The 19,451-nt window shown below is 39.9% G+C and overlaps 2 protein-coding genes across 18 annotated transcripts in view; one reads left to right on the top strand and one right to left on the bottom strand.

Moving 5' to 3' along the window:
• AIG1 (androgen induced 1) overlaps positions 1 to 15,209 on the bottom strand; it is a 257,056-nt gene extending 241,847 nt beyond the window's left edge. For 9 of the 17 annotated variants that reach the window (XM_081531027.1, XM_081531030.1, XM_081531037.1 and 6 more), the window contains exon 1: positions 14,607 to 14,762. In XM_081531027.1, the coding sequence (XP_081387153.1) occupies positions 14,607 to 14,747 (141 nt within the window). In that variant the 5' untranslated portion in view covers positions 14,748 to 14,762. Of the gene's footprint in view, positions 1 to 10,704; positions 11,092 to 14,093; positions 14,315 to 14,394; positions 14,485 to 14,606; positions 14,763 to 14,890 lie in introns of those variants that run through there. The other 8 variants (XM_081531031.1, XM_081531033.1, XM_081531032.1 and 5 more) reach the window with 6 other exon arrangements.
• The window catches only part of HIVEP2 (HIVEP zinc finger 2), a 294,756-nt gene continuing 289,285 nt past the window's right edge, over positions 13,981 to 19,451 (top strand). The window contains exon 1 of the mRNA XM_081530968.1: positions 13,981 to 14,422. The gene's annotated coding sequence lies outside the window, so the exon portion shown is untranslated. The remainder of the gene's footprint in view (positions 14,423 to 19,451) is intronic.

Genomic DNA, 19,451 nt, shown 5'->3' with positions numbered 1-19,451 from the left:
GATTTATATTTGCCTTAAGCATTTATAAGCCCATACTAAATGTGTCTAATACCACTGGGTTTTATAAACAGTCAAAGACAACTAATCACTTATATTTATGAGATAATGTGATGAAATATTTGCAGAGCATCTCCTGGACAGGAAACTGTGGGGCTGAAGTACCTCGAGTGATCACTGGTATTATCTTTCTATTCATAAAAAATGTGTAAGCATTAATAGAGAAGTAAATACTCTAAATATTGGAGAGACTATATATTGACTGACCTAAAGTTAAGATACTCTTTTAAGGACTTTGTATATCAATTCTGCCTCTAAGAATTTATCCTAAGAAAATAATCACAGATGTATGTAAAGGTTTATCTATCCATATATTCACTAAGACAATCAATAATATAAACTCCCACAGAAAGGAATATGCAGTCATTAAAAATGATGTTATGGAAGAATGTATGATGACATGGAATTATTTACAAAATATTCTAGGTGGAAAACAGGTAGTAAAATGATATATAAGCTGTTTTTGGTGTCAGCCAAGATGAAGAAAGCTGATAGCAGCCCATCATTCCCACTGACTACAACTAAAACTCCTAACAAAATACAAAAACCAACGACCTGAAGACTTCGAAAAGTACCCATACCAGGTGTATCAGAAATTAGAGGGAAAACTTAAATAAAGATCCATAATGAGTGAGGTTCATGGAGCTTTACTGTCCTTTCTCCCCTAGAATTGACTTGAGGGTAAGTTGAATCCTGGAATTATGTAGCAAGCACAGACAGCCAGAACTCCAGGAGAATCGCCTTTTTCCCAGCCAGAGGTCTGGGGAAATGACTCTTGTGTGCTGGAGACTTTGAATATTTTTTCTTTTCCCCTTTTATTTCACTCTCAGCTTTGCTGTGAACCCAGGGCCCAGATAGAGACCTGCATTGGCAACAGCACAGGTACCTGAAACCCCAAGAAAAGCCCATCTTTCCAGCCAGAGGAACTGGGAAAAGACGTTCTTACAAAGGGTTTTTTTCCTTCTTCTGCTGCTTATCTATAAGAAAGCTCCAATTGTATAGGCTGCACAACGGCATGGGAGGCTAAAATTCTGAGAGGACTTCATCCTTCTGACGAGAGGAACCAAGAAAAAGAGCATGTGAGAGTTGTAGAGCATGGGAGAAATCATGGAGAGAAGACAGATGAAAAGGAGCAATTCCTAAGTCTGTGTTAACTAACATGAGTCCTGGACCTGACCAGAACAAACCTAAAGAGACTCAGCAGAGTGTCAAGACACAAACTACCATAGAAACCATTACACTAGTTTTAGACTAACTCCTGAGTGGTATAAGCTCCAGTAAGATCCAAAAATCCTGGCATAGTATTTGAAATTTCAACTGACATCAGAGCCACTATGAGACAGAATATGAAGTCTGAACCTAAATTGATTGATTGCCTCCTAAACAATCAAACAAAAAACCTTTTCCAAAGGACATTAATCTGATCAATATTCAAGGAAAAAGACAATTAACAAATACTTATTCCAGGTTGGCAGAGATGTTGGAATTATCAAGCAAGGACTTTAGAGCAGCTCTTCAACAATCCTGCATAAAGTAAAGGTGAACATTGTTTAAAAGAATACAAGATAGAGATGCTTAGTTGAGAAGTAGAAGCTATGAAGAAAAGAAGAAATTTTAGAGCTGAAAAAGACAAAAGCTGAAATTTAAAAATCACTGGATGTTTTTACTAGCAGAATGTAGATAACAAAGGAAATAGTCACTTAATTTGGGGATAAATCAATAGAAATCACAGAACCTAAAGAACAGAGAGGAAAAAAAGACTGGGAAAAAAAAACCAAGTCCTCAGAAACCTGTGAGACAATAATCAAAAGGTATGATCTTCATATCAATGGATTCTGAGAAGAAGAGATAAAAGAGACAGACGGATGCAGAAAGAATATTTGAAGAAATAATGATTGAAAACTTTTCAAACTGGGTTAAAGATTGCAGATTCAAGAGATTCAGCAAATCCCTAATAGGGTAAGCTCACAAAAACATGGCCAGACACATCATAATCAAACTGCTGAAAATTAAAGATAAAGGGGAAAAACTTCAAGCAAGCCAGAGGAAAATAACACATTACATTCAAGGGAGCATTGGTTTGGATGACTGCAGACTTCACATCAGAAATCACAGAAGCCAGATGACAGTGGCACAACATCTTTCAAGTGATAAAAGAACAATTAAACAGAATTTTATACCCAGTGAAAATATCTTTTGGGACTGAAAACAAAACTAGGAGGAACTCTCTGATTAAGGAAAACTAAAATATATAATTTGTTCCCAGTAGAACCAATATTAAGGAAATACTAAAAAAAAATTCTCAGGATTACAGGAAATGATATCAGAAGGAAATATGGACACAAGGGCTGAAAGAAGAACAATAGAAATGGTAAATATCTGGGTCAATACAATAGACTATTTTACTCAATCAAGTTATTTAAAACGTTTGACTTGAAAGCAAAACTTATAACACTGTCTGTAGATTTCTCAAGTTATGTGAGTGTACTTAACATGACAACTAAGTGGGGAGGGTGAAGTGATAAGGTTTGAATGTTTTAATTGAAATGGTAAACTATTCATTCTAGAGTACGTAAAGTAACTTTTGTATTCAGTAATCCAAAGAACAGCAACTATAATAATACAAAGAGATGATCCAAATAGCCAATAGTGAAATTAAAATAAATACTAAAAAATAATCCAGTAGAAGGCAGGAAATTGGGAATGAGGGAACAAAAACAAGGGTAAGAAAAAGAAAATAAATAATAAATGGCAGCTCTAAATCTAACCATTTCAATAATTAAATTAAATGTACATGGTATCTACTAAAGTATAGAGATTATTAAATTAAATTTAAAAATAAGACTCAATATGTTGTCAACAAAACAATCCATTTTAAATATGTCACTATAGATAAAAAAGTAAAAGGATGAAAAAAATATACAATCCAAGATTTATCAAAAGAAAATTGGAAAAGTTATGTTAGTATCAGGCAAAGCAAACTATGGAACAAGGAAAATTATCAAGGAAAAAGAAGAATATTTATAATAATGAAACAAATGATTCATCAAGATATACAGCATTCCTAAATGTGTATGTACTTAACAAAATATATGCCCCAAAATATGAGAAGCAAAACTGATAAAACTGAAACAAGAAGTAGACAAACCCACAATTACACTCAGAGACTTCAGGGCTCCCCTCTCAGTTAATAGGAGAGTAGTCAGACAGAAAATCAGCAAGATATAGGGGACCCGATCAACATTATTCACTAACTTAATGTAACTGACATTCAAGTGTACATGGAATATTTAACATGACAGTGCATATTCTAGGCTATAAAAACAAACAACAAATTTAAAAGAAGTGAAATCATGCAGAAAATGACTTCTGATCAGAATGAAATTAAACTAGAAAAATGACAGAAACATATTTGAGCTACAGCCAAAAATGTATAAATTAAACACCACATGTTTAAATAACCCATTGTAAAATACAAAGACTCTGATGAGGGCAAGAGGTATACAGGAAACCTCCCTACATTTCCTCAATTTTGCTGTGAACCTAAAACTGCTCTAAAAAAATGAAGTCTTAATAATTTTTTGAATTTCAAAGGAAATATTAAAATATTTTTAAATGAATGACAATGAAAATAAAGTATATTAAAATTTGTAAGATGAAACTAAAGTAGTATTAAATATTACAAAAGAAAAAGAAGAGCTCAATTTAATAAATAATCTGTTTCCACATTAGAAAACTAATAAAAGAAGAACCAATTAAACCCAAAACAAACAGAAGGGAGAAAGTAATAAAGGTTAAAAGCAGAAATCAATGAAACTGAAAAAAAGAAAAACAATAGGATAAAGCCAATGAAACCAAAAGTTGATCTCTGAAAAAATAAACAAAACTGAGAAGTCCTTAACCATACTAATGAACAAAAAATATACAGATTCCCAATAACAGGAATGTACTTTGGTTATCACTACAGACCCTAAAGACAATGAAAGAAAAGGAGAGAACCTTGATATTAGATGAAATGGATCAATTCCCTGAAAGACATAAACTACCAAGTCTCAAAAGAAAAGAAATAACCTGAATAGTCCTATGTCTTGAAATCAACCAAATTGAATTTTCAACAAAGAAAACTCCAGGCTCAGTGATTTTCTCCTGTAAATTCTATCACAAATTTCAAGAGGAAGTAATACCAAATTTACTCAGTCTTCTTCCAGAACATGAAGGAGGAATAAGGTTAAACCATTACAGTACTATCAAACTCAGGCCAAAAAAAAAAACACCCCAAAAATACAGACAAATATTCCTCATTAACAGACAGGTAAAATCAACAAAATGCTAGCAAATCAAATTCAGCAATATATAAAAAGGACAATATACCACAATCAAGTGCATTCACCCTGGGAAAGCAGGATCAACTTAATATCCAAAAATCAATCAGTGTTAAGAGGGAAAAAGTCATATGAACATATCAATAGATGCAGTTAAAGTCACATGACAAAATTCAACATCCATTTATGATATTTTTTTAAAAAGCTTCTCAGTAAACAAGAAACAGAAGGAATTGTGCTCAAAGCTATAAAAGGGGTATGCAAAAAATCTATAGCTAATATTATACTTAAGTGCAAAAAAAAGTCCCCCTAAAAGTGAAATGACAAGACTATCCACTCTCAATGCATATGATGAATATCATATTAGAAGTCTTAAACAAGGCAATAAAGCATGAAAAAGAAATAAAAGGCATGATGATTAGAAAGGAAGAGAACTGTCTCTATTAGCGGGTGATATGATTATCTACATAAAAAAAAAAAACTCCATGAAACTCACAACAAAGCTCAGAATGAATAAGTGAGTTAGCAAAGTCACAAGATATAAGGTCAGTATGTAAAAATCAATTATATCTCTATATACTAACAATAAACAACTAGAAAGTAAAATTTAACAAAGAATACTATTTGTTTCACTAAAGAGGATATACACATGGCAAGTAAAACAGGAAAAGATGTTCAAGATTATCAGCCACTTGAGAAATGCAAATTATAACCACAATGAGAGGGCACTACACATCAGTTAAAATGGCCAAAATTTCAAAATATTGACACCACCATACAACAGGCAAGGTGAGGGGAAACCGTATCACTCACATATTGCTGGTGGAAATGTAAAATGGTATAGCCATTCTGTGGTCCTGGATAGTTTCTTTTAAAACTAAAATTGCAACCATGATAAAACCCAGAAATTGCCCTCTTGGACACGTATGCCGGAGAAATAAAAACTTACATTCACATAAAAACCTGTACATTAGTGTTCATAGCACCTTTATTCACAATAGCTCAAAAGCAGAAACAAGCCAGATTACTTTCAATGGATGAATGATTAAATAAAGTGTGGTGCATCCATACCATAACAAACTCATGGTAGGTGAAAATATTGCCTTAGCTGAAAAAGCATTTAATATGCACAACCTACCAAACTTCATAGCTGAGACTAGCCTGCCTTAAATGTGCTTGGAATACTTACATTAGCCTACCGTTGGGAAAAATAATCTAACCCAAAGCTTATTTTATAATAAAGTGTTGAACGTCTCATGTAATTTATTGAATAATCTACTGAAAGTGAAAAACAGAATGGCTGTGTGGATACAGAATGGTTTTAAGTGTATCAGTTGTTTCCCTTCCTGACCCCATGGCTGACTGGGAGCTGAGGCTTGCTACCCTGCCCAGCATCACAAGAGCATATCATACTACATATCACTAACTCAGGAAGAGATCAAAATTGAAAACTAGAATTACAATTTCTACTGAATGTGTAACATCTCATTTAATCTTGCCAGCATCCTTTGAGAAAGGCACAATCCGATGTTTATAAACAAAGCAAGGGTCGGAAGAGTAAAGCATCTTGCCCTGGCTTCTGCTGTCAATGCACAGTGTAGACAGGACGTGAATGCTGGTTTCCTGACTCTGCTCCTAGATGTTAACTACCTGTGTCCTGTCCCAAGCAATGCAGGGCTCTGAGCCCCTCGGGCTTGCTTGTATTTCCAAGTGGCCTCACATCCAGAATGGTGGGGTTCACATCCAGAATGGTGGGGTTCATTCTGACAACATCCACCTTTGTATGAGAGTGTTCCTTTCCCTTTTTCCCTTTTGCTTCAGCAAAGGAAGCTGCTAGAGGAGAGTCTGAGCCCTTGATCATCCATAACTGCTCACTTATAAGTAAAATGAGGGCTTCCCTTGTGGTTCAGCTGGTAAAGAATCTGCCTACAATGCGGGAGACCTGGGTTCGATCCCTGGGTTGGGAAGATCCCCTGGAGAAGGAAACAGCTACCCACTCCAGTATTCTGGCCTGAAGAATTCCATGGACTGTGTGGTCCATGGGGTCGCAAAGAGTTGGACACCACCACTGAGCAACTTTCACTTTCACTGAATGTGTAATGCTTTCATACCAACAAAAAACCATAAAGTTGAACCAATGTAAATCAGGGACGGGCTCTACTAACAAAATGTAAAGATAGCCCCAGATAGGGAGAAAATGTTTGCAAATCACATATTTGACAAAGAAACTTCTATTTAGTACACACAAAAACTCTCTAAGCTTAACAATAATAAAACAATCTTTTCTTAAAATGGGCAAAAGATTTGAACAGGTACTTGGAAAGAAGATATATATATGATAAGGATGTACAAGATAAGAGACTTAACATCATTAGTCATGAGGGAGATGCAAATGAAAACCACAATGAGATAACACTGTACGCCAATTAGAATAGCTAAATCAGAAGACCCTTGACAATGCCATACACAGACGAAGACACAGAGCAACTGGAACTCTCATAAACTGCTGAAGGTAGCGCAACATGATGCAACCACTCTGGAAAACAGTTTGGCGGTTTCTTATCAAGCTAAACATATCATTGCTATATAACCAAGTGATTCCACTCCCAGAAAAAATGAAAACTCATGTTCATACAAAACTTGTGCAACTATCTATAGCAGCTTTTCTTACAATCACTCCAAACTAGAAAAAACTCAAATGCACTTCAGTTTATCAGTGAATCAACAAAGCAATACATCAATGCCATGAAATACTACTATGCTAAGTCGCTTCAGTCGTGTCCGACTCTGTGCGACCACATAGACGGCAGCTCACCAGGCTCTGCCGTCCCTAGGATTCTCCAGGCAAGAATACTGGAGTGGGTTGCCATTTCTTTCTCCAGTGCATGAAAGGGAAAAGTGAAAGTGAAGTCGCTCAGTCGTGTCTGACTCTTAGCGACCCCATGGACTGTAGCCTACCAGGCTCCTCCGTCCATGGGATTTTCCAGGCAAGAGTACTGGAGTGGGGTGCCATTGCCTTCTCCTACTACTCAGCATTAAAATGGAACAAACTATGGATACACACAGCAACGTGAACGAACCTGAAATGCATTATGCTAAATGAAAAGAGCCAGATTCAAAGGCTATATACCATATGCTTTATATATATATATATATATATATATATATGTATTTCTAGAAAAAGCAAAACTATAAGGATAGAAAACAAACCTGTAGTTGTTAAGATTCAGGGGGAGGATTTGACTATAAGGGGATATCACAAGAAAATATTTTAAAATTTTTCAGTGATTGTGGTGGTGGCTACATGATTCCCAGGTGGCTCAATGGTGAAGAATCCACCTGCCAAGGCAGGAGCCGCAGGAGACATGCGTTCGACCTCTGGGTTGGGAAGATTCCCTGGAAGAGGAAATGGCAACCCACTCCAGTATTCTTGCTGGGATAATCCCATAGACAGAAGAGCCTGGTGGGCTACAGTCCATGGGGTCACAAAGAGTTGGACATGACTGAGCATGCACACAGGCTATGGAATTCTATGCAACAGAATTGTACAAATTTTCTGGAATTCTATGTGTTGATTTGAAATTAAATTTTTAAGTTATAACACATCCTGACAGGTCTAAATATAAAGTCAACACGAACGGGCTAAACCATTATCTCAATGACTTTTTAGAATTTCATACTTCTAAAGCACTGTCTTGAACGCATGCCACTTGCTCAAGATTCAAAATGACAGTATTCTTGCCACCTGGTGAATTCCAGCAACTTCTCTGGTGATTCTCCATCAGCCTATTTGATCCAGCCTACCGAAGCAACATCCCATACCTTGCTGACCCCCACGATGGATCTGCTCCAGGGGTCTTCTCATGTGCATAGAGAGAGCCCTGTGCTCATTGCCCTCTGGCAGGACTACCGGGCAGAGGAGACAGGGGCCCTTTAACTGTCTAGCCACAGACTGCTAGACACAAAGCAAGCTATGTTGTTATGGAATCCTAAGCAGTAAGATTTTTCCAAGTGTGCTTGGATCACGGGAACATCTGATTCAATATGGAAAACTGTACTATTGTTCACACTTCCACAGAAACATGTGACATCTCAGGAGAACACAGAGAAACAAATGAAAGCCTCAAGAGCAGCTACAATTTTGCTAAATGTTATACCAGACACGGGGAATGGCAGAGATGGGAAAAGAAGTGACCTCAGCATGGTCAGATGACTCTGTAATTTCAATAACATTTGCAACTAAGAAAGGGAATGAGTGATTATATCATCAACTATTTCCCCGACTCTGACAAATCCAGGCCCCTATTTTATGTTTGATCCAAAAGAAACACTTTCAAAGAGAGGGAAGAGAACTCTGTGCAAAGTATCCTACTCAAAATTCTTCCCCCAGGTTAGGAAAAAGCATTATTTAATCCTTGAAGTTTATATGCATTTAGGGTCAAGTCTGATTGCACTGAAAAAAAAAATGCAGTTTCACCCTCTTTGTATAATAGTCAACAAAACAAACCTGTCTAATTTTGTTCAGACTACTCAATGAACTACTGGCCTTCACATGGCACTCTGTGGTTTTGACTGGCAAAGCTAAATATCATAGTTACATAATGGTATATAGAATCTCCTCTCAAGATATTTTATTTCCTATTTGAAATTAAGCCATGGACTAGAGTCAAGAATATTTTCTTACAAGTATATAAGAAAATGCAAGACAAACTCAAATGCATCCTTTAGTATACTTATGCAGTTTATTCTCCCTTTTAAATATTTTTAAAGGTCAAAAATTCTTAGCATGTCTAAAAGAAAAAAAAATTATCCTCCAGGTATACTTGACCGTTTCCTGTTCTTTGAACATCCCAAGCTTTTCCACATCTGAGCTCTTATTTACCCTGCTCACTCTGCGGTTTTCTTAAATTCTTTTGCAAAACAGATTTAGATAACAAAAATAAGTACCCAGATTGTATTACTTCAAACCTCTGCAAAAATGCTCTCACCCAGTCAAAACAGAAGACCATGCCTTTGGCTTTCATAAAATCATAATATTAAAAAAAAAGTAAACTGTAAGACTATTTCCATAGATAATCTGCTAGAAAATAATCAAAGGCATTATCTGCTATGTTACCCAAGGTCATTTATATGACTAGCTGAGTGATAAAGAACCTTGCAAAGTCAGTGTCTGGAAAGAATTGTATTTTTCCTGATAAACTGTTATGCTTCCTTTATTCCAACCGCAGAGACAATGCAATCAAACATGTATTCTTTTTCACTTGGTTTCCCTGAAGATTAGCCAAATTTGTTTCTCAGTTGCAACAAACAGCCTACCCTTGGTGCCAAATACACATTTTTCTCTTTCTCTTAAAGTTGTCATTTCTTTACAACATCGTTTTAACCACGTCACAATAAAAGTGACATAATTAAATATATTTTGAAGTATGCTTAAATGTTTTAAATACAGTAGGCAGAATTAATGTATGAAGGCTGTGTTCTACAAGCTATTTCACAGTAAATGACAAAACAGAAACAGTGTGGCCTAGAGCAGTCTTTTTCAAACTGGAATGTGCAAAAGAATCACAGAATGATCTTATTAACAGGCAAAGGCTTATTCAGAAAGTCTGGGGTGGAGCCGGAGGTTCCACATTTCTAGGAGGCTCCCAGATAAGATCACTTCTGGTCCTCAGACCACACTTTGAGGAGGTAGGGCCTCACCAACATTCTGCCTGTGCATGTATGGAAAGTCAGTACAAGAGAAATAATGAATATAATGAAGCCCTCAGACATGACAGGGCTTCCCAGGTGGTTCAGTGGGAAAGAATCCACCTGCCACTGCAACAGATGCAGGAGGTATGGGTTTGATCCCTAGGTCAGGTAGATCCCCTGGAGTAGGAAATGGCAAACCCACTCCAGTATTCTTAGTCCATGGGGTCACAAGGAGTTGGACACAACTGAGCATGCACACACGCAAGACATGATAACCCTCAAACTGGTGACAACCATGAACTAGAGCAAATGGGATCAGATCATAACATTTCTGTTTCAATTTTTAAAAATCAAAGCATCTTAAATCCAAAGTCTATGATAATTTTTTTATAACAAATGTCCAGTTCATGTTTTTCAAAGAAGCTGATTCTCATTCATGGTTTAGACATTCTATCATATAGAGCTCAATGAAATTCTGATAGATATATTTCCAAAACTCCACAGTATTTTGAATGGTTATAGGGGGACACACAAGGAAAGAATACTTACCGAATACATGGAAAGATTCCATCTATTCAAATGCTTACTAAACCCCCACTGTATTCCAGTACTACTCTGAGGCCTCAACATCTGATTTCTTTTTTCTTTTATTTATGTTGGTTTGATTCTGAGTCTTCATTTCTATCATGTTGAGGGTCAATTATTATATAACTTGGAAAATTACTTGATTAGTGAACAAGTGAATGAATCTACATCATTTGAAGAAAATTCATCAGCTGTAATACTGGTAAAGAAAATATTTGAAGAGTAGTCAGTTCAATATTTTTTTCTTTCCAGTTTATTTCCAGTTAAGAGTATTCCTCCTGGCATGGCATGTTGTACAAGGATAATTTCTAAAATACTTCACAGTAAAGAAAAGGCCTAGTTTTTTGAAGCTATTCCACTTTTATAGATTTTCATATTTCCCGTTGTCACATGTATGTCTCCCCAGCGCAGTTTCATGGATGCAGAAGGGAAAAACCTGTATTTTGGTTAAAACTAAAATTAACCAGTTGTCTAAGATACATAAAGAACTATCTAAGTCACCACATAAGTACAATAACATTTAAGGCTATTTTTTAGGTCACAGGCTTTAGAGCCAAGTGTACGAGCTTTCTATTGCTGCTGCAACAAATTACCATAAGTTTAGTGGTTTAAATGCAGATTTATTATTTTATGGTTCTGGAGGTCAGTAGTCCAAAATGGGTTTCACAGGACTAAAATCAGGGTGTCAGCAGAGCTGTGTTCCTTCGGGAGTCTCTGGAAGAGAGGTTATTTCCTTGCTCTTTACAGCGTGGAGACACCTCCCACATTCCTTGGCTCTTGGCCCCTTCCTCCACCTTCAAAGCCAGCAATGTTGTATCTCTCTGTGACATTCTTCCACTGTCACATCTTCCTCCAACTCATTCGTCTCTTCTGCCACCCTTCACTTTTAAGAAACCTTGCAGTAACGTAGATAAACTGAGCAAATCTCCCTCTTTGAAGGTCAGTTGATTGGGAATCTTAATTTGTTTGCCCTGTAACCTCACATATTTACAGGCTCCAAGGATTAAGATGCAGACTTTGGGGGGGGGGGGCGGTCTGTTATTCTGCCTGTCATACCAAGTGTTCCATTTCCATTTACTAACTTGAATTTTCCTGAAGCACGTTTAGTTTTCTCACTGTTCTTTGATTCGAGGAAACAAAGCTCTTAGGGAATAACAATAATAGGATAAGATTACTGATAGCAATAACTTGCATTTCAGTTTTTAACCATGAGCTCTGATTCTATTGGGATGACTCTCACTCTCAAAGAAAGATACAGATATGGCTGGAACGACCACTGCTGCATAACCATATTCTCCTCGATCCATGTTGCCTGAAATTTCTGAGCTACATTTTGGTAAATTGATGCCACAGATCAAGAAATCAGAGTGTGACCACCAGGATAAATGTCTTGATTCTCTGTGATCTAAGTTGGCTATAAAAAGGGCCTTTTCCTTGAAGTTTTAAGAAGCTAAATCTCCTTCCAAAATTGCTCTAATGTGTTTAGAATCATTAAAAATGTCCAAAGCACTGAAGTAATAATGTTTATTATTTTCTTAAACACACAAAAAAATGAGAAATTAAATGAGTAAATTATAGTAGCCTAATCTTTTCATGCCATTACTAGGGATTGACAGGCTGGTTGTTTAAACAGCTGTACAATGCTTAAGCGCCAAAGACTCTAAATCTCTAATAACAAAAAGAATAACACTTTGCATGAGTGTTTCTTTGAATATATTCTAGACTGTACTTTCTCACAGGAGCCCTCGACTAAGGATTTATTAAATTTCAATCCAAAGCCACAGAGATAGAGTTTGAATGACTGGCTAAACTGAATCTAAACGTGAAACAAAGTAAAAGTTTCAAATTTGAAGTCATGGCCTGAATTCTGATAGACAAAAGCATGTTTGTGGTGATTATCATTATTTAAAACAGGCAAGTCCAATTGCCAAAAGCTAAAATACAAACTGTATGACAGTTTAAGCAGAGTCAGATGGGCTCTACTAAAGTTTCATGTTACACAAAGGTTATGAGAGATATATTGTTTCTTGTGAGTCTTCTTCTGTAACACACAGTAAGCCATGCCAGTGTGAGAAGCTGTCATCTCTTGCATGGGTTAATGACACCCTAAATATCTATCCCTCTCACCTGCTGATCCTCTCTCCTGTTCCCTCAAAATTACATCTAATACTTCTGAGAACTGTTCACTGCTCCTATGGTTCTGATGGGGTTTTCATCAGTGTATCAACTCAGTGCAGTTCCTTGGGCCAGCTCTAAGCAAGATCAAGAACAGGACAAGGTAGTGATCCGACATATAGCCGGTAAAAAAGAATTCTGAAAATCTATGCACATATTTTTAACTAACATCTAAATATTTTTAACCTAAGTTTGCACAGGTGAAAGGGGACATGATTACTAATGCTCTGGTCCATATTTATTAGAACCTCAGGAATGCAGGTTTCACTGAGTCTATGGAAGATTAGAAAAGGTAGGACCCGTGGATGAGCTAATCAACCCAAGACGACTTTCTGTCAAGATAAGTCTGACTTCGTTTTTCAAGCAAATATGAAGATAGTTCTAGTGACACCAGTCTATCTTCTGAAAGCTAAAAGGAACAGATAAATACAGCACAGAGCCTTGTCACGTGCTTGGGCCTTGGATGAATGGGACAGAAGAAAGGAGAACTGGCTGGCAACAACTGTGTTCAGAGGCAGATCAGTTTCAAGAAAGAGCTGGAAGTTGAGGAACTGAAAATTGAAACCCCTGAAACACTATGTCCTGGGAAGTCTTGGTGCCCAGTTTGGAGAGTGCTGAGAAAAAAATGACTTAAATTCCTCTCAGAATGTATCTAACAAGATACAGATTTAAAATGGTACTTCTACACAAAACTCCCGCTGACTGCATTTCTTTGAAGAATCCTCAGCGTTTGGAAGTATCTCAAAACAGGTATCAAGCTCTCTTCATCAAAATGAAGGGTCAACAATAAGAGATTACAATCTCGTTTGTGCGGCGAACCTCGTGTAGCGGTAGTTCTGGCGACCAATTTACTGGGTTCTATATTTTCTCTAGTCCTTAGAATTTCTCGCTTTTGTTTTCTCTGTTCGTACTTGACCATCTTTTAATGTGTGTCTGAGCCCGTCTTAGTCACCTATCACTTTAAAGTTCCTAGGTTCCACCCCATGTCCTTATTGAATCTTATGCTCAGGCTGATTCTCTGGCCCTTTTAGTACCAGAAGTAGAAAGCTGTCGAAAAAAAAAGGGGACAAACTACAACTTCCAAGGCCATGATGTTGTGCCAACAGAGGAGTTGCTTATGCAAACTACTGTGAACTTTTACACGGTAAGATAGGGAGAAGTGTAGCGTCACACTGAGAATACATTTGGAAAATCTTTCTCTTCTAATGTTTCTGAGGACAACGTTTGGAAGTAAATTAGTGACAAGGGCCAAAAAAACAGATACAAGGAAGATAACTTTATTAGGCGACTTCTCTTCTTTCTGAGGAGTTTTCTCTTCTTTGTGAGGAGGACTCTGGTCCTTTCTGAGGAAGCTCCAAGTCATTCGAAGATACCCACTGTCTTCCAGCTGCTGCAACTTGATCCCACGGTGGGTGCTCTGGAAAGCATCTTGGGGGGCGAATGGGTCTGAGGCCGCTCCTAGTCAAGGTCGTCCGATCCATTTGCTAAGAGGAGAATCTTCCCGAAGCACCTCTTAGAAGCAGGTGTGTGTTCCCCTCCAAAGAAGCCACCACCTGGCTGCGACCCATCTGCACTTGTGCCCCAGCTACCAGGTAACACTGGGTGCTTCCGAAGGTACTGCTGCGGGGGCAGCGGGGCCCTGGAGACGCAGTCACTGGGGAAGCAGCGAGGACGCGGCTGGATGCCGGCGGCACGCGCGCAGGTGCCGGCGCACCCACAAACACACGCCGGCCCCGGGCGCGGGGAGGACGGGGCAGGGGACGGGGGCGGCCTTACCAGATCAATGAACGTCAGGAATTTCCAGCTGCCTCCGTAGGTCTGATGCGAGGGCATTTCGATGGCCTTGTAGTTGCACAGGATAGAGCAGTAGGACAGCAGGATGGCCACCCGCAGCACCTGGCAGGGGACAAGCGCCATGTTCGCCAAAGGCCTGGGCGGCGGGGAACGCGGGCGGGCGGCGCCGGGCGCGGGCGGGCGCCGTGGGAACCCCGGGCGGGGCGGGGCGGGGGGAGGCGGGGCGCGCCCCGCGGGACCGGCGCGAGCGCGAGCGCGCGGGCGACCTCACGGGCGGGGCGGCGCGTGCGGGCTCCGGGGGCGGCCGGTGGGGCGGCGTGGCGTCAGCTCTTTCGTCATCTCCGTCATTCTGCGGCTGCCTTCGCCAGCCCCGGAGATCTGGCCGGGGGCACCCCCTCGGAGTCCCGGGAGCCGGTGGGCGGCCTCCGAGGGCGGCCGGGGCTCGGGGACCGCGCACGGGGCTCCGGGGACCGCGGCCCGCGGCGTCTGCCGAGCGGAGAGGGAGCGCGCCCCGGGCTGGGCAGGCGCGGAGCCGGGCACTGGGGCTGGAAACCCGCTCGGAAGGAGGGGACCCCAGTGTGGACCAACGGTCCTGCTCGCGGACTTGCTGGCCGAGTGGCATCGTCGGAGGCGCGCACGTGGGGTGTAAACCCTCGCGCACCGCGCACCCCACCCGCCCCCTGTGACTTTCTTGCGTTTGAACCCAGTTGGAATTTTAGTGTTACACTACCGTTAATCATTGTGAAATTCCCTTGTTAATTCTTTCCACTGGGCAGACTGCCCTGCACTTTTCCACTGAAGGTTTATATTAATAAATATCCTGTCAATATATAACAAGACAGGCTGGACAAAAAGTTTATAAATAAAATGTTATAAAGCAAACATTGTCGAACAGTTTTATGCATTAAGGGCAAGTCATACTGCGTCTGGATGTAAAATTTCTGTATGTGATTTAATACTAATCTTTTGAGAGTTAAACTGGTTTTGCCCTTTTCCTTATTTATTTTTTCTTATGCTACAGTGCCAGGGCTTAACAGAAGGAAAATAAATATAAACTGGATTCCCTCCGCCTTCCAGTAAATGCTGTCACACTGAAGTTGCTTCAGTCCGTGGGCAGCGTCACATTTCACCTAACCAGATGCAGCGTCAGATTATGAAAAGACAACATAGGTATTTCCTGTTGGTACATTTAAAACAGGTGTCCTCTGCAAATAGTCTCTGAGTCAGAGAATGTGGAGTCGGGGCAGGGTGAGCCGAGTGCTAGAGGTGAAGTAGCAACTCGTGAATGTTTTCCTGAATTTTTCCAACCGAGCTCTTAACCAAAATAGAGAAAACCAGTATATATTTTCTAATTGGCCTTATAATTATGCTAATAGAAATTATAGTGTCCCCCAAGTCAAGATAATTCCAAGAAGATTCTACTAGCATAAAACTATTCATTATTGACAAAGCCTGATTTTATCTTCATGTAGAAGTTGGGTGCATTTTTAAAAAATTGTGTGTCCATGCTCCATGGTCATAAAATTGCAAAATTAAAAAGCAGATCTGAAAAATCTAAGTAAGTCCCTAATAAAGATTTTTAATCACTATAAATACACTGTAATGACTGCATATTTAGTTGAGAAAGCCACTTTTCAGAGATTATTTGTAACTCAAAAACCAAAGAAACCACCCTTTGGCAAAATAATGTGTATATTTGTTCACATACATGTGTTTATTATGGACTGAGTTTCCAACGAGAGCTCTTTTGCTCTAGAGGGCAATTGGGAAGATTAAGAAGCAGGTAAAAATCACTCCTTCTTCCAATAATTGATGCTGATTACAGATTTTTTTTAAAATTACTTTAGATATGAAATATAGTGCCAGTGCCTTTTATTAGCCAGACTGTTCTTTTGCTATTAACCAGGAAGGGTTGTTACTTACAGGCCAAATGAGCAGCAGCAACTAGCAGCTGTGCTGATGTAGCTGATGGAAACAGTTCTTTTCAGGTTTAAAAATGGATTCTTATTTGCTATAGAGAGCTCTACTAAGTTATGAGATTTCTAAACATCAAAGGGAGTCACTGAAAAGCTTCAGAAAGCGTAGTATTGAGATTAGGTACAAGTCACTGGCTAAATCTCACACAGATCTGAAGCACCCCCTCACTCCCAGAGATCGGTAAATTTGCCAAAGCTACTCGTCCTGCCAGGGATGCTCTCGATGTGAATGTATCCAGACCAGCACATCTAGCAGCACATCCACCTTCTCAGTCCCTCTTCGTCATGTAGGATGTCATTTTCCTGCTCTCAACAATCCATGCGGATGGCTCAGTGGCCGATTCACATTCTACCTGTGCTCGTTATTTCCTTCTCAAAAACTGGCCCCTCTGCAGTGTCCCGACTGTCTGGAAGCATCACCAGCGTACTGTGTTAGAAGAACCAGATGGCCTGTGGGGGTGCCAGTCTCTTTGCTGTTGTTTAGTTGCTAAGTCGTATCCAACTCTTTTGTGACCCATGGCCTGTAGCCCACCAGGCTCCTCTGTCCATGGAATTCTCCAGGCAAGAATACTATAGTGGGTTGTCACTTCTTTCTCCAGGGGATCTTCCCAACTCAAGGATGGAACCCACATCTCCTTCACTGCAGGGAGATTCTTTACCACTGAGTCAACAGGGAAGCCCAGTTTCTTAATGGTGCCGAAATATCCCTGGGAGTGTGGCACATTAAAGGTGATCCACTTACCAGAATTGTTCTCACACAGCAAACTGTGTGTTGTTGGAAGAAACTTTCTCATAAACTGCTTCGATGGATGGGTGAATGAATGGTGAGAGAACCTTCTAAACGCATTTTACAATGACAGTAAATCATTGCTAAATTTCCTCTCCCAGGTTGGTGTCAGGGTAATTGCAGAGCTTTTGTTTTGCTGAGTGGACCATATACAGGAGTTTGGAACTCGAAATCTCTTGCTCTGGGCAGTAGAGAAGAGGCAGACCTCCATCACCAAGGGGTCTTTTTTTCCCCCATAGTCTTCAGCCTCTAGTCTAAATAAATGTTCAACAGATATTTTCAAAAATATTTCAGAAGTCTTAAACCCAAATCATTCTGAGACCAGGCATATATATGTATATACATATAAGTAAAGCTAGATGTAAGATAATAGGGTAAAATTGGATCTATGAAAAATGAGTAAATGGCCTACATGGGTGCATTTTAGTTCAAATTTTTGAAAGTTAAGTCAGCCAAAACAACACCACCATCACCACACTGGTATGATGACTGTTTGCTGGGGTCACTCAGCTGGAGTCAGCTAGCAGGCTGCAGACTGGGACTTTGAAAGAAGGCCATGTTCACATCTTACCCAGGATATCCAAAGAACTCTCTCAAGCCTGCTTTAGAATCATACCCTGTCTGCCTCCTCCTCCGTAAGAGTTGAGATTACTTTGGTAACCCTATTCCTTGAAATAGGATGAAGGAAAACACGAAGTCAGGTCAAAAGGACATATGTACACTGCCCATTAAAGAATGTTTACAGAAGAAGCTCCCACATCACACTTCCACCTTCATGTCACTGGCCAGCACACTTCCATATGGCCAAAGCTCAGAAAAGTAGCCTCCAGTATGGGCCCTTTAAAAAAATTTTTTTACTTTTTTACACAGATTTTTTTAAATTCACAAGTGAAAAACACTGTTAAAAAAGAAAAGACAGTGAGTCGAAGCCTTGTCTTCGTCCAGCTGGGCTTGCCTTGCCCTGGAGCCCTGCCTCTCACTCAGCCCTTCCCTGCTTTCCTGCCCCTGAGTTGTCCCCGCTTATCCTCCATGGCAGCTGTCAGCCTCCCCTTGTTGGTCAGGTGAGATTGGAACTGCTGATCTGGTCTCAAGGTCAGGAATGGCTGCACCAGCTTGCTTGGGTTGGACACCTGATGAAACGAGATATATAACTCTCCACCCAGAAAAGCAGCCTCCATCTGGGTCAGGCCCCACATCAGGACTCCATTTGTAAGGAAGGGGTAGGGGTGGGGGAATGTTACAGGTTGAAATATGTCCTCCAAGAAAATATGTGAAAGCTCTAATCTCCTGGACCTTGGAAAGTGGCCTTCTTTGGAAACAGAGTCATTGCAGATGTCATTAGTTAAGATGACATCATCCTAGTGGATCCTTAATCCGACATGGTGTCCTTATAAGGAGACAGAGACACACGGAGAATGCCACGGGAAGATGGAGGCAGAGATTGGAGTCGTGACAAGCCAGGGAATACCAGGGACTGCAGATTGTTGCCAGAAAGTGGGAGAGGCTCAGAACCAATTCTTCCCACAGATCTCAGAAGGAACCAGCCCTGCTGACACCTCCATTTCTAGCCTCCAGACTCTGAGACACTAAATTTGTTAACTGTTTTAAGCCATCCAGTTTGCGGTACTTTGTCAATGACATCTCCATAACACTAATGTAAGGAGAAAACAGACATATTGGGAGACCACTAATGGTTCCTCCCCCTCCCAACATCCAACCAGTAGTCAAATTACAGGAATCCATTATCTGGCACATTTCTCAATTTTGAGCCTTTGTTTTTATTTCTACTGCTGTTGCCTTAGTGCATAAGCTCTGTGATTGCTCTTCCTACCACCATCCTTGCACCTTCAGTACCCCTTATCACAGCCACTAGAATTATCTTCTTGGAACGATAGCTTCGATTATGTCATTCCTTGCCTCAGAAATAGTCAGTGGCTCCCCATGGCCTACAAGCAACCGACTCCCTTGACTTGGTGTTCAGTGTCTTCCATTTATCTGATCTTAATCCAGTGTTTCAACTTCCATTACTGCATCTTTTAAAATAATTATGTATTTTGTTATCAT

Source organism: Giraffa tippelskirchi, chromosome 9 (genome assembly GCF_054371585.1).
Source record: "Giraffa tippelskirchi isolate mGirTip1 chromosome 9, T2T-mGirTip1v1.2.pri, whole genome shotgun sequence".
In the NCBI taxonomy this organism is placed as follows: Eukaryota; Metazoa; Chordata; class Mammalia; order Artiodactyla; family Giraffidae; genus Giraffa; species Giraffa tippelskirchi.
Note: the sequence above shows the minus strand (reverse complement) of the source record. Positions and strands in the feature narration are given on the sequence as shown.